Source organism: Nannospalax galili, unplaced genomic scaffold (genome assembly GCF_000622305.1).
Source record: "Nannospalax galili isolate Female #2095 unplaced genomic scaffold, S.galili_v1.0 scaffold388, whole genome shotgun sequence".
NCBI classification, from domain to species: domain Eukaryota; kingdom Metazoa; phylum Chordata; class Mammalia; order Rodentia; family Spalacidae; genus Nannospalax; species Nannospalax galili.
In genome coordinates this window covers 5827466-5839826 of record NW_008360304.1, presented here as the reverse complement: position 1 = coordinate 5839826, position 12361 = coordinate 5827466, and the positions used below count along the sequence as shown (strand labels likewise).

The 12361-nt window shown below is 38.0% G+C and overlaps 1 protein-coding gene across 4 annotated transcripts in view; it reads right to left on the bottom strand.

Annotated features, from left to right (window-relative positions):
- Window positions 1-2663: 2663 nt before the first annotated feature.
- Zc3h13 (zinc finger CCCH-type containing 13) overlaps window positions 2664-12361 on the bottom strand; it is a 97784-nt gene continuing 88086 nt past the window's right edge. For all 4 annotated transcript variants that reach the window (XM_008824394.3, XM_008824396.3, XM_008824395.3 and 1 more), the window contains 2 exons: window positions 9633-9796; window positions 2664-4198 (listed from right to left, as the gene is read on the bottom strand). In XM_008824394.3, the coding sequence (XP_008822616.1) occupies window positions 4028-4198; window positions 9633-9796 (335 nt within the window). In that variant the 3' untranslated portion in view covers window positions 2664-4027. The remainder of the gene's footprint in view (window positions 4199-9632; window positions 9797-12361) is intronic.

Below are 12361 nucleotides of genomic sequence, written 5' to 3'. Positions count from 1 at the left end.
GAACAAGTTCTCAGAACAGCTGGGGCTTGCTCCTTGTTCTAACAATGCCAAGGGTTCTGGCTGAAGAGTTCTAACAATGCCAAGTTTCTGGCATCTCTCTGCCACAATACTGATGTTTTAAATTTACCTACCTGCTCACATTTCTGTTTCTCTTCTGCTTTCCACTCAGGTGACTGAATGTTATTTCATTATCCTGTGCTACTTGCTTTCCAACTTCAGTCTGCACTTTAAAGAACCAGTTATGTATACACCAGTTTTCTGCCCTATTTCAGTAATACCTGACCTAAAACTAGTCACACATATACCAAAAGCAATGTATTCCTGCTGTATAAGTAATCAGTATCACATGCTGTAAAGAGAAAATACTTAAACAGTGAAAAGGCTACAACAAAAAGGGGTCACCCTACAACCACTTTGGGAAATATTTCCACATTTAGTAATGAGGACCCATGTTGCACCAAATAGTCATGTGCCACACGCAAATATTTTATGTCAAAAAAAAAAAAAAAAAGTAACATGATCATATGGAAATCTGAGTCCTACAGGTTCCTGGGACTCTTCTCATATGAACCTACAGCAATGGTGTCAGCATGCACAAGACCCATGCAAACTCAAGCAGACAAAAACCCAGCACAAAACTATGGAAAAGGACAGCAGGCCCCAATCTTAGTTGAAGAATTATTGGCAGCTGATTACTGCTGGGTGAGAAGAGCTGATCTTCCTAAAGGGAGGGACTCTAGATAGGCTAAATCCCAGTGGATGAACTTGCACCAAGGGATGTCTGGGAACACTAACTTGATATGATAGGCCTTAACACAAATGACAGACTGTATGAATTCCAATGGGGGGGGCATAAAGTCAATTAAGATGTTCTGTATGAATACACAAAAATTCATTAAAAAATCTTAAAAAGTAAAATTTAGTTCCTATACTAGTTATGTTTCCCCATGCTAACAACCCCATGAGGCTACTGCATTCTGCAGTGCAACTACTGAGCATTTCCAACATTGTAGAAAATCTATCCAACAGTATAGTCTCAGCACCACTCCTCATTCCAGTGTTGAGAGACACTAAGTAGTATCTCAGTCTTGTACAAAAGAAACTCGTTCCGTACTCCAGGTGTCTGCACATTCCAGTCCCTCTGAACTGCTCCTCACTGAGCTCCTCACTCTGCCGGCCTTGTTGCTATTAGGTCCCAGCTCAGTCACAAGACCTTATCTGACAATCTACAACAGCAGCTGCCTTCTCCCAACCATTATTCCCCCTTTATTCCCCCCCCATTATTCCCCCTCTGCCCTTTCTTTTTCTTTCACAATAACCACTACAACTTAAAACAGTTCTATCCACATATCTTTTTAGTTCAAACTACCAAGACAGCATGGTAGACAGTCTGAAAGTAAAGAAATGGCTCAATACGGTTGTAAAACTTTGTCTATAGATCTATGTACAAAGTTATTTCACAAAAACTTATATCACCTTTTGAATGGAATATGCTGGTACGTTCAAAATACACAAATGGAAAGATCAAAAAGACTAATGAATAAATGAAATTTAGTACATTGACTTTTAAGGAGAAATCTCCCTTTTTCTGTGCTGGAATCTAACCCCAAGCCACTAAGCAAGTACTCTACCTTGAGATTTGTCCCCAGTCCCACACACCTTTTAAAATAACAAGTTGAAGGTCTGCTGGCAGCTCCTTTCTGAGGTTTTCAAGTGTCAACAATGGTCACGACACACCACAATCTTCATGCAACTGGACAGTCAGGAACAAAGTGGGATATTCTACAGATGGTCCACAGATAAGGGCAGGTCACAAAACCCTAATGTGGCCACTGGGTAGGACGGGAAGATCATCTGTGTCCAATGGTCAGAGTAAACAAGTTACAGGCCAGATCTTTCAGCATAGTAAGTTACTACTGAAGCATAACGGCAAATTTTTCTGAAATAATGTTAGCTGTGCCAGTTGGTCTAATGCTTTCCTAAGTGGCAAGGACAGCTGTCCCCCAATCAAACAGCTGACTCAATTATCTAATTATGTAACTCTCATTCATTTTGGAATGCAGAACTTCTGTCCTTTCTACAACCAGCAGCTAGAATTCAGGGGTACAATTATGGCAAATAAACACATTTATGAGATTTTAAAGCATATTAGCAAATATTTACAGGCTGGAAGATGTTTCCAGGAATACTGGTTTGATTGAGATTTTAATTTCAGACCAAGAACTTTTATAAAAAAAATCTGACAAAAAGATTTGCTGTAGAACTTTATAGACAGATATACCTAACACTGAGAATGGCTGAATTGAGAAGAAAAAGCTTAACAGTATTTTCCACTAGGAACATGAAGTTATGAATACTGTGAGCAGTGCAAAATGGCTGGCTCTAAAGTTTCCTTCCGCAGCCTAATAAAAAGATAAACAGCAGATTCAACCTTTATGTGAGAAAAATTTTTTTTCATATAATTTTTGAAATATTCCCAAAGTTAGTAGACAAATGAAGAAACCATTATTTTTGTCACATTCCATAATTCTTGGAACTACAAGTTCTAGGTCTTCAAATTTCTTACAATTAAGTTAAAAAATTGTTTCTGGGCTTCAAATCTTGATGTTACAGAGAACAACGCTACACAGTACAATCAGGAAGTGGGCATTTGCTCTCTGATATAATTTCAGTTCATTTCTCTTTATTCAAAGCATTTAGAAAAAGAAAATGACACCAGGAAACTTTAATTACTTTTCCCTCCACTCCACTGGTGATTTTTCTCATACATGCTTTCAAATAAGACTTACAAATAAGATTATTTCCTTTGCCAGGCAATTATCTTGTAAAAATGAACTGCACAATAAATGTTTCTTGAAATGAATAGACACATTACACTAGTATGATTACACTGTCTTTAGAGAAGGGAATATGAAACCAGAGGCAGGTAACACAGGCTCACAGCTCTAATAAACCCTGTGAAAAGTCATCAACAAACTAACATTTCTTCTTTTACCATCCTCATCATTACTACTGTCTGCCAACCATTCTGCAACTTGTAGTCCATTAAAAAATCCTCCCAAGAGTACACTTCTTGAGTTAAACATGAATACAGAACCAAGTATTTGGAAATTTTCAAAAAAATCATTTTTACACAGTACAGGATGGATGGAGGCAGGTTAGCCCTGAAATACGACGGCAGGATTTTCAAACTCAGACAACAGGTTTGTTAATCCTTGGTTTGCTTCAAGAATTACTGAGCTATATTTAAAGGATGCCCTCAAATCTGTTCACACTATATATAGCTCTCCAACACTAAGTACACAAGAAGAACATATTTGAAGCATGAAACTATAATGTTGATGATATATACTTTTGAGTATCAGGAATATGTAATAAAGAGCAAGGGAAATCTAGAACAAGGAAAGAGGAAGTACATTTATTAAAAATAAAAATAGAACAGTCTCTGATAACGAACAACAGAAACCCACCTGGTGTCCAAAGGCATCCAATATACAATGTAGTAATGTACAACACATAAAAAATCCCATGAAGTCATCTATTTTAAAAATTTCAATAAGAAAACCAAAGATCTAGGCTTTGTCTGCTGGAGGTTTGCCTACAGATATGCTATGCACAGCCAGTACCCTCTTCAGTGTTCTGTACAGCATGGTTTTGTAGAGTGTAAGCGGCTGGCTTCCATGAACACCGTCTTTCTGAGCAAGATCAGTCTCTGTATGTCCGTCCAGAATATAAATCGATGTTTCCATTTCAAAGAGAGTACTCGTAGGCTGGAAGAGCAGTAGTGGCCATTTTCTAAACCTCCAGTTTCAATAAAGGAAGACTTAAACTACTAAATCTAGATGCTTTCACATTATTTTGCCTGAGTGTCAAGTATAAAAATTAATGTAAAATCTTAAATTAGGCATCTCTACAGATCACAGTTCTTCAGCCTTTTAGTGTGGCCAATAAATCTTTCTGTCCTGACTCTGAGAAGGACTATGTACTGAAAGAGGACAGTACCGAAGGGCCGTTCTGAAGCTCTGGCTCACGTCACACACAGCTCCTGCTGGATGCTGGACTGTGCTAGTCTGTCATCTTCAGTCTTCTCATTTCCAGGAGCAAGGCATGTGGTCTTCTTTTTAAATAGCCGCAGGCTCAGCCGCAGCAGCTCGTTGTCTACCACTGGTGTGTTGGTGTATGCCTGCTTCACAGTACCCTACAGGAGAGAACAGACAAGCTGCATATGCTAGCTGATGGTAGGAAGGCAGGCATGTTTACCTCCACCCCAAATGCCCAAGTTAGAAGAGTACTGCTTTTGAACTCCAGTGACTTAAAAGAAAAATTTGGAGATATGTTCAAGATTAATGAACCTTAAGAAGTAAGCAAGCTTTAGGGGTACCCTGTCTAGCCTTTCACTAAAAGTGGGGATCCTCTCAAGAGTTCCTGACAATTTTCCATCATTTCTAATGAGAAAACCAGCAAGAAACCCTGAAGCAGAGCATCTGTATCGAATGACACTGGGCTCTGCACTACGACATGAAATCGGTTCTGCGGGGCTGTGCTTCTATTCAGTCTTCCTTTTACTGGATGAAATTCAAATCTAAGAAAAGAATCATGACTTCCTCGTTTTTCTTTTGCAAGCCAAACATTCTTCACTCTTTAATGGTCTATGAATGTCTCATAAAATTAGGGCCATAGAATTGAATAAATTTTCTAGAAGACATTTTCTCATGCAACACACTGAGGAACTATTACCTCATACCAAAATGTGCATCTCTAGTACTGTGGACTGTGCTACTACAAAGTGCAGCCTAAAGCTACACTGATATTTTGTAAAAGTGTCATACAATTTTGTTAAGTGTTCCCTAACTCTACATATGATGACAAAAGGGTAAGATGTGAACAGTTCCAGCACTATGCTATTCTGCTTATTTTCTAGGCTCTCCAAAAGACCCTGGTTTCTGGACCATCTTTTCATTCTTTGGAAAATTATTTTATTTCCTAAAATAAACTTTTTATGTACAGTTCTGTGAGGTTTAGTACATGGATAGATTCATGAAGACATGACAACAGTTAGGATAGAGCAGTATCTTACTCAACCAAACTTGCCTTGAGTCACACCCTCTTCCCACATCTAATACCTGCAAACCACTGAATCCTTCCATTACTGTTTTGCCTTTTCCAGAATGGCACGGAAATACGGTGCATGCATAGCCTTTTGACTTCTTTCCTTCAGCATAATGCCTCTGAGATTCCCGCACGCTGCCCACACTACCAATAGCCTGGCACTTAAAAAAAAATTTTTTTTTTTTAATTTTATGGGCTGAGTGTATTGCCTGCATGTATGTAAGTGCACCCATATTCTGCAATGCCCATGGAGGTCAGAAGAGTGCATTAGAATCCCCTGGAACTGGAGTTACAGATGGTTTTTAGCCACCATGTGGTGAGTCACACCCAGGTCCCGCAAGAGCAGCCAGTGCTCTTAACCACTGAGCCATCTCTCCAGCTCCTAGCCTAGCACTTTGTTGATAATTAGTATCTATTATACAGGTTATGCCACTGTTTATCTATTAGCCCAGTGAAGAACAGGAGAGGTGGTTTCAGTTTGGGAAGATTATCCTCAAGTTTTAGTTGGTCGTCTTTAGGCACAGATGCAGGCAATTAATAGTATTTCACTGCAATACTTTTATGTTTATTATATATTTGCTTGCATGCATGTAAACGCACCACAAGCATGCAATGCCATTGTCCATGAAATCCAGAGGAGAGTGTCAGATCCCCTGGAACTGGAATTGGTTGTTTGCCACCATGTGGGTGCTGGGAACTGAACCCAGGTCCTATGCAAGAGCAGCCAGTGCTCTCAACTGCTGAGCCAGGTCTCCAGCCCCTCCACTGCACTCTTAATTTGCATTCCCTATTACACATCTTTTCTTGTGCTTAACAGCTAGCTACATATCTTCTTTGACATGAGTATTCACATCTTTTAATTTTTGAGAATATTTTCATATATTTATGAATAATATTAATTCATATATTTATGCATTTTAAAATGTATTCTATTAAGAACTTTCTCCCACAGTTTGTCTTTTCAAACTTTTATCAGTCTCTTTCAAAGAATGAGCTTTAACTTTTGAGGAAGAACAATTATTTAAAAATAAAGTCAATTTAGCTGGGCGTGGTAGCGCACACCTTTAATCCCAGCACTCAGGAGGCAGAGGCGGGCGGATCTCTGTGAGTTCAAGGCCAGCCTGGTCTACATAGTGAGTTCCAGGACAGCTGGGGCTACAGGGAAACCCTGTCTCAAAAAAGACCAAAAAAATAAACAAACAAATAAATAAAAAATAAAAATAAAGTTAATTTAAAAAACAAACTATTTTACACACTCCCCCGCCCTCTTAAATGGTGATATTTATGTGTGTCTGTGTGGGCTCTGTTCCACTTAACTAAAATTCTATGCCAATTTCATATTACCTTAAGTTCTGAAGTTTATAATAAGTCTTGAAATGAGTAGGGCAAGTCCTCCCATTCATTTTATTTACTTTTTGTAAAAACCATCTTGGTTATTCCAATAACTCCATCCTTTCATGTAAACTGTTGAAGAGACTCGGTGCATGGGGTGATATGGCTATGGACTCCATGAAACCTTTAAAATTAGCTTGTTTATCTCTACAAGTGGACTCTGCTTGAAGTCTTATTAGGATTCTGAAGGCTACCTTTGGGGAAATTGGTCACCTTTATACCAAGTTTTATAATCTATGAACAAGGCCTATCTGGTCCATTTCTTAGGTACTCACTATCTTTTTTCATCTGTTTTAAACTTTGTGGCACAGGTTCTATCTGATCTATATTTCAGCACTCACTCTGTAGGAAGCAACTGTAAGGGAACTGCTCTTTAACTTCTCAATCCAGGTACTCACTGCTAGTATACAGAGGTGCAATTGTTTTCCTACTCTGCCCTTGTATCCTGTGATGTTTAAATTACATTTGGTTCTAGGAATGTTTCTGGTAAATTCCATGAAGCTTTTATATTGTTTAAAAGACTATAAGGTTCTAAACAATGGCTCTCCTTGAGAAATGTCAAGGAAATTCCTTAGAAATTTTTTAATTGTGTCCCTTAACATGATAGGCGATCATGTTATGCTGTAATTAAAACAGCTGTATTTCTTTCTTTCCAATCTTTATGCCATTTCTTTTTCTTATCTTGTTGAACTGGCGAGGGCTTTTACTATGATGTTCAACAGGGACAGTGAGAGTCAACATTTTTCCTTGTACCTATCTCATGGAAAAAGTCATCACACCTTCACCAGTAGCTATGATGGTATGTTCTCCAGGCTGACCTTGAACTCATAGCAATCTGCCTGTCTCAGCCTTCCAGGTGTTGGAATTCTAAGTCTGAGTCACCCTGCCTGGCTATATCTGTTCTTTATAAAGTAAAATGTCTTCTAACTGCAATGCTGAGAATTTTTACCAGAAAGGAATGTTAAATTTTATTGAATGCTTTTTCTCTATTGATTGATAGAATCAAGTATTTTTTCCTTTTCAGTCTGCTAATATGATAGATCACATTGGATAATTTTAGAATATCATTTCTAAGACAAACCACATTTGATTGTGGTATAGGATTCATTTTATATATTTCTTCATTTGATTTTGCAATATTTTTAAGAACTTTTATGAACAACTTCCTGGGAAATAATCGTCCCCAGTTCACTTGTGATGTGTTGCAATGCTGGGCTCATAGGATCAGCTAGAGGAGCTCCCACTTCCTCAGCCTTCTGAAGAGACCATAGAACCAGTATGACTTCTTTTTTAGTATTTAGCAGATTTTGCCAGTAGAACTGTCAATGTGTGGGTTTCTTTTTTTTTTTTCTGGAAGATTTTAAACTAAAAACCCAATTTTAGAAAAGAGGTGCAGCTATTCCATTTTCTGATTACTTCTTGAGGAAGATCTGGAAGTTTGAGGATTCAACCCATTTCCACTAACTTCATAGATAGTATGTATTCTATACTGTGTTTTATATTTGCTTTCCTTCTTTTGTTGGTTTCCAGTGCTGGGGATTGATCCTAAGCCCTGTGCATGTTAGGCAAGTACTCTGTCCCTGAGCCAGCCCCCAACCCTTGCTATTTTTTATTACCTGTGGGCTCTGTAGGACCATCCCCATCTTCATTCTCAACATTGCTCATTTATGCTTTCTTCTTGTCTAGGAGACCATCACTCATTCATTTCTTCAAAGAATCAGCTTTTGACTTCACTAATTTTTTCCTACTCTTTCGATTTCCAATTTTGTTAAATTCTGTTATTTCCTTTCATCTATTTGCTAAATGTTATTTTTTTCTTATTTTAAAATGTTATTATTTTTATTTTATATGTATGAGTGTATTGCCTACATGTATGTGAGTACACCCATGTCGTGCAGAGCCTTGGAGGTCAGAAGAGAGCTTCGGATTCCCCTGGAACTGGAGTTAAGGACAGTTCGCAGCCGCCATGTGGGTGCTGGGACTCGAACCCGGGTCCTCTGCAAGAGCGGTCAGTGCTCTTAACTGCTGAGCCATCTCTCCAGCCCCATGTATGTTATTTTAATACTATGATATGACATTTAAACTTAATCTTAGTATTTTTTATAAGGTTGTCTAGCATCTGAAATAGTTTTGTTTTTTAGTTGTGTCCCTTTCTTTCAGCTTGTGTGCTGTTAATTTGATTTTTTGTTTGTTTGTTAGTTTTCGAGAGTAGCCTCAGCTGGCTGGAACTCACTATGTCAACCAGGTTGGCCTCCATCTAAGATCCCCATCTCACTAAGATCCACCTGCCTCTGCCTAAAGGCGTGTACCACCATGCCTAGCTGTTTGTTTGCTCTGAAACAGGGCCTCACTATTTAACCCAGGCTGATCTCAAACCCAAGATCCTCCTACCTCATCCCAAGGAGAGTTAAAGCCCAGCTTGTGCTGATATTTTTAACAACGAATAATCTGAAAGCTTACAATAATTTCTTCAGGTGGGTCGATGAAGTCATATAAGTTACAACTTTACAATGTGTCATACAGTCTATTAGTTATCTGTGCCCTCTATTCTTTTGTCATAATGCCCAGGCCCACCACACTCACCTAAAAATAAAACCCCCAGTTTTCCAACTTAAAAAAAAAAAAAAATCTAAAATTCTTCTGATTTCTCATCAGCTCTTTCCCACATCTAAACTATTATTATTTCTTCTTACACTTTCAACCACCTTTATTATTCTCAACTAAATGCTTATATACATTCTGATCTGTTTGCTTATCTAAAGCAGCTTTTCACAAATACAAATTATCACAGGATAAGTAATCTTTATGCACAAAATTTGGAATAATTATTATGTAAAACAACCAGTCACTTCGGTATCCACTCCCGGAAGCAGAGGTAGGTGGATTGTTGTGAGATTAAAGCTAGCCTGGGGATGGTTTACATATCAAGTTCCAGGCCAGCTGGAGATATATGAGCTCTAGACCCTGTCTCAAGCACCCCCCCAACAAACAAACATCACTCACCAATACTATAGATGAATAGGATTTTAAATTGTATCAGAAAGGTTCCTTTATATGTGTAAAAGACAAAATTAGTCAAGATGAAAACTATGCCATTTCTACTATTCACTTTCCTCAGGAATTTGTGGTACCTTTTCATTTTTCACAAGTTGCCTTCGGATTGCAGAATCCCGTCTGAAACATAATGCTTTACAACATGGTCCCAGGTTACTAAGAAGACTTGCTCTTTCTTCTTTTCGTAGTAATGCAGCCATGTTGAGAGCCCCCAGTTCATGTTCAAAAAGGTTGTCTGTATCTTTCAATAAAAATAAATATGCATTAAGTTTTCCTAAAATACTAAGGTATTACCACTGACTTAATTGAATACTTGAAGAACCTATGATTCATCAAAGTAGTAACATTACTGAGTGACTTGTGACGGCTAGCAGCACTGGTTCTTCTTTGAGGGACCTTCAACACATAGCTACACTGCTAATCTTACATAAAAACTAATGTATGATAGTCATTTTAAATTTAAAATAGAACTAAAAGAAGACTTGAGAAGGGGAATGTGGACACTAATTATTGACTTAGAAGAAAATTTCAAGAAAGAATATTTAAATCAAATTCACTATCTTGCCTATCATTAAATACTACTTAAAGTTCTACATTTCAGGATTCTATAACAAGATACAAATGTAGTAACGGCAAAGTCAGTGACCACTAAAAAAAATAAATAAATAAAAATAAATCAGTTAACACAATTAGAGCCCGATGTGGTGGTGCATGCCTTTAATCCCAGCACTTGTGGGCAGAGGCAGGCGGATTTCCGTGAGTTCAAGGCCAATTTGTTCTACATAGTGAGTTCCAGACTACCTGGGGCTATAGGGAGACACTGTCTCAAAAAGACAAAAAAGCCCCCAAACTAAAAACCAAAAAATAAAAAACTTAGTATTAATTCATAACATACAAGAGAAAGATAAAACCTTTTAACTTTAAAAAATAGAATAACTGGGGCTGGAGAGGTGGCTCAGTGGTTAAGAACACTGGTTGTTCTTGCAGAAGACCCAGATTGGAATCCCAGTACCCACATGGCAGCTACCAACTGTCCATAACTCCAGTCCCAGAGGATCCGACAGCCTCTTCTGACATCCGCGGGCATGGCATGACACGGAACTGTCCATAACTCCAGTCCCAGAGGATCCGACAGCCTCTTCTGACATCCGTGGGCATGGCAAGACACGGATGCACTTACCTTCATGCAGGCAATAGATGCATACACATAAAATAAAAATAATAATAAAATTAAAAAAATAGAATAAGGAAAGATTTTAAAAATTAGGCTGTGATAAAAGTAAACAAAAGGAAGTAAAAATAACAGAAAAGCACCATCCAGTAATCCAAATAAATAACTGAGCTGGCTGAAAGTACAAAGGTACCAGGCCTATCTTTCTGTCTACAAGATCAAACAGGACACTGTTAGAAACAGCAAAGGGACACAGTTGTTTTGACAGTAAGGATGAGGAATTAACAGCTCATTTCAGTTTTCTATAAGGCAATACAGAAATAATGAGATTAGATAACAAGTAACTAGTCTCATCAACACACCTAGCCAAAAGGTTCTATGCCTATTCATAGGCATATCACATGGGAAAAGTATAAATAAACACAAGCAGTAATTCGAAACTAGTTCTCAAACTCTGAAGTCATTTGAGGGGCTTTTTAAAAAGTTCAAGCCAAGCAGAATCCTAGCAGTTGTGTGGTTGAGGAGGACTGCTACAAGTTTGAGTGAGACTCTATCTCAATACCAACGCCACCCCCTACCCCGCAATCAGATCTACAGCACGAGAGAATCAGAATCTCTACAGCTGAACCAGGACACTTAAGGGAATAAAAGGAAGTTCCTCAGATGAGTCACTAATGTTCTGAGCCAAGCAATGACGACAGTGACCTAAAACAAAAGCATCAGCCGCCATTCCACTACAGCCATAAATACAAGAGAAACTCCACTAGCCAACACCCTTCCAGAATTCTTTTCATTGGCATCTTTATTTTCTATTTTCACAGCAGAAGAATATGTCCTTTTACATGTGCCAAAGACTTGGAAACTTGTAAACTTCCTTAAAAAGCATCATATGGCTAAACTTCCAGTCCTTTTACAGTTTGATTTACCAACACCAAATTATTCCAAGGTTAGAATAAAAACATACAAAAGAAACAAGTAAAACAAAAGATAAAAATAACCAGAAAACCTATCTCAAAAAAAAAAAAAAAAATCTATTGCAATTAGTAAATGTGGCTGAAGGCAATTTCAATTTCAGTATACACATATTTTTGTTTTAAGCCTAGGCTCCTTGCATTAGGTATGGCATGGAGGTATATAATCTCCTTGGTGTTTGGCCACCAACATGCCAAATGGAACACAAACACCAGTACCCACATACTGAACGCTCCCTATGTATCAGGCACTGGGGCAGGCACAGTCAGAATAGCTAACTACAGAGACTAGATACAGTAGCAAACAGAACTAAATTCCATCTCACATGAAAGCATATCCAGGATCACCTATTAGTACTCTGACACAACCATGACAGCAGACAGAAACAGAAGCAATCTGGTAGGAACAATCAAGCTTTTGTTTTACATAGCGGTTTCACATCTTAAGTCATCATTAAGTAAGGTTCAAATTTTATTTCATAATTAGCAAAATAAAACTAGATTTTTTAACCTAGGAATGTCATTCACAAAAATCACAGATATAAACCGCTTTAGAGATAGCTACAATCTGGTTTTATTCCTTCAATTTACAAATTTAGAGTCCCCAGGAGTTATTTCCTGAGGGTCACAGATCTAACAAAGTAGAAAGAATGGAGGAAGAGTC